We start from the raw sequence: 2,938 nt of genomic DNA, 5'->3' as shown, positions 1-2,938 counted from the left end.
AAAAAAAAAAAAAAAACTGAGTGAGCAGAGGTGCAAAATTGTGAGGGGGTGCTCACAGGACATGCTCTCGCATTCAAAAACAGCTGGCCGGAATGTACTGGAATGGACCAGAATGGTGAGGTCTTGACACTGTTTGTTTTTTTAATCATCAAGCCATCTTACAAATGCAACAATTATGGCACAAGATGCTAAAAAGACATGAGACTTGATGCAATTGGAAGTTTAACACCGTAATATGTCTTTTCAAAATAAAGCTGTGCAGTTTAAAATACTGGTAATACCAAACAGAAAAGCAAGTATAATTTCATAAAATATTGCAAAAAAAACCTCCCACTTTATTAAACAGATACAAAATCATAATCACCCCAAAATCATTATTTTATAGTGGCACAGATAGACAGTTTTACGCCACGTTTCCACCAAAGCGTTTTTTCCCAAGGCTAGCATATTTTTACATTGTTTTCAATGGGAGTGCGGCGTTTTTTAAAACGCTGAGCATTTATTTTACTCTGAGCACTGCACGCTGGGAATTTTTTACTCAGTGCCGAGAGTTGAAGAATGTTCAAATTTGGGTAAAAACGCAGCGATCAGGACTGCCACTTTTTATTCAGCTAATCAATCACAGTGGAGGAGGGGCGGACTAATACCACACTGCGCAACCTTCACACCCTGCTTGTACTACGACCGAACAACAATTGAGAAGTTAATATTGCTTGTCTCCTGGTATTCATGTCTTTACCAGTTGGAGTAAGTAAGATGGCTTACTTATAATTGTTTACATATAAATAGGATAAAATATATTTTAAATTTTTGTCTTGTAAAAACAAAACAAAAAAAATTGTTTAATAAAAACATACTGTGAAAATCAGCTTTAAATACTCTTCACTTACAAGATTAAATTAATCACTCCAGATCAAATATAATGACAGAAAGATTTACTCACAGTATTGGATCCTTGTGCGTACAGCTGCAACAGGAACGCTGTAGATCTTCTCTAGATAATTTCTGACATCAAACTTGGTCATTCTTGAAGAAAATTGAAACGGATAGAGGTTCAGAGTTGCCATGGAGTAAGAAAACAAAATATGAGAATCTATGGTGTGTTGAAGTAAGACCTTAAGATTCATGTCACATGGAAGCATTTAATACAGAGATTTCCAACGTTTTTTTGGTCCACGATCCATCTTTTTAAGTTCCAAAATTCTTGTGACCCCATATAACAAAATTAAAGATGAACACTTTAGGATCTCACAGGTGGCAAATTATGTTCATCTGCATCTCTGGAGACCCCAATGCTGAAAACCCAAAGTTATTTTGGAAACATTCTGTTTTTCGAGGACTGAAATGACATAAAATGCATTTTGTGACATGCTTTCTTGAACAAACAAATGAAAATAGTATCATGTTTTCAGTCACAGAAAAGCCAACGAGAACCATTCAGAAAATATGACGCTTGAGCTAAAGGGAACAACATAATGAACGGATTTGAAAAACAAGGATGTTTGTCCACAAGTCAGTCCATGTAATTTTTTTTTCTTTTTTAAAGGAGAGGGTTTCCAAGAAACCCAACAAACAGATGCTCCTTCTGAAAGAGTATTGTACGCACATCTTTCCGAGACAGCACCAGCGTGTGATGCCCAGATTTCAATGAAGTGGAGTGGAGTTTTGGCCACGTAATTTATGTGAGAGAGGAGATGCATACAAGCGCGCATTTGTCTGTGTGAAAGTGAGAGAGAGTGAGGCGATTCCTAGAGAGCAGAGCACTCGAGCTACAGTGAGAGGAATAGTTAGCAGACCTAAGTGCTTTCTGAGATCTTGGAGTGGAGAAGCTGAGATCTTTTTCAATTCCGGCCCCCTGGTGACCTCGACAGCTATGCCAACAGGAAAAACCTTTGCTTCCCCATCCATGTCTAGCACTGTATAGGGCTGGAGCGTCTGATGTTAATGTATGAGTTAAATGACAAGACTGAATTTTGTATCAATCTATTTTTTTAGGAGGACTGGGACCTGATGCGGAGTGGTATCGACACCACATGAGCAGCACAGCTCAGTGTGTCTGGAAAATGCATTTAAACCACTAGGCCACATCTCTAAGAGTTCATCTAGTAAGGCAGAAAAACCATCATATTGAACCTTGGTGCTCAGATGAGAAATGCAGGGTCGAATTTGGCCTGCAACATATTCCAATCCTATTTTCTTTCTTTCTGTGATAATTTCATGACATTTTTCACTTCATCTATCAAAGACAAAATAGTGAAGCAAATATAAAAGGGTTTGCGAACCTTCTAGGGGTTTGTCAGTTGAACATAATTTATTAAATCTTAACATTGTATAATTAAAATGAAAAATTTTAAACGTAATTAAAATTTAAATACATTTTAAAACAATCAAAATAAATACTAAAATATTTAATATTTTGTTGTGTAAAAAAGGTTGTTAAATTATTGAAATATTAAGCTATAATAGTAAATATTTTAGGTCAGAGGGGCAAACCAAACTAACTGGGCTTTGACCCCACATGAGCACATTTCTGACACTTTGTCTTGGAAGGCAGAAAAACAACACTGTTAAAGTTTCAAGCTACTCTTTGATATGGGAAATCCAGGTTTGAGTTTATCCTACAACATATTCCTATAGTATTTTCTTTTTCCCCATGATAATGTTGTGTCATTTTCCTCTTCGTCTATCGTATAAAGCATGGTTCCCCAAACCGGGGTTCACAAACCCCTGTGGGTTAATGGGGGAACTGCAGGGGGTAGGTAAGTTGATGAAAAATTTAAATAGCGCTGAGTAATAATTAAGTCATAATATTGTTTTTCTTTCTTTTACTTTTACTTTTAGTCATTTAGCAGACGCTTTTATCCAAAGCGACTTACAAATAAAAAAAAGTAATTAAAACTAAAAGCTAAAACTCTATAAATACTAATAAATACTATAA

The 2,938-nt window shown here is 36.0% G+C and overlaps 1 protein-coding gene across 1 annotated transcript in view; it reads right to left on the bottom strand.

The window, feature by feature from the left end:
• LOC107688558 (39S ribosomal protein L23, mitochondrial) overlaps nt 1-2,938 on the bottom strand; it is a 26,375-nt gene that overhangs the window by 18,720 nt on the left and 4,717 nt on the right. Inside the window, exon 3 of the mRNA XM_016486258.1 lies at nt 944-1,026. Coding sequence (XP_016341744.1) covers nt 944-1,026 — 83 coding nt within the window. The remainder of the gene's footprint in view (nt 1-943; nt 1,027-2,938) is intronic.

Source organism: Sinocyclocheilus anshuiensis, unplaced genomic scaffold, assembly GCF_001515605.1.
Source record: "Sinocyclocheilus anshuiensis isolate Anshui unplaced genomic scaffold, SAMN03320099.WGS_v1.1 scaffold521, whole genome shotgun sequence".
In the NCBI taxonomy this organism is placed as follows: Eukaryota; Metazoa; Chordata; class Actinopteri; order Cypriniformes; family Cyprinidae; genus Sinocyclocheilus; species Sinocyclocheilus anshuiensis.
The sequence above is the reverse complement of the archived record's forward strand: the minus strand, read 5'-3'. Positions and strand labels throughout refer to the sequence as shown.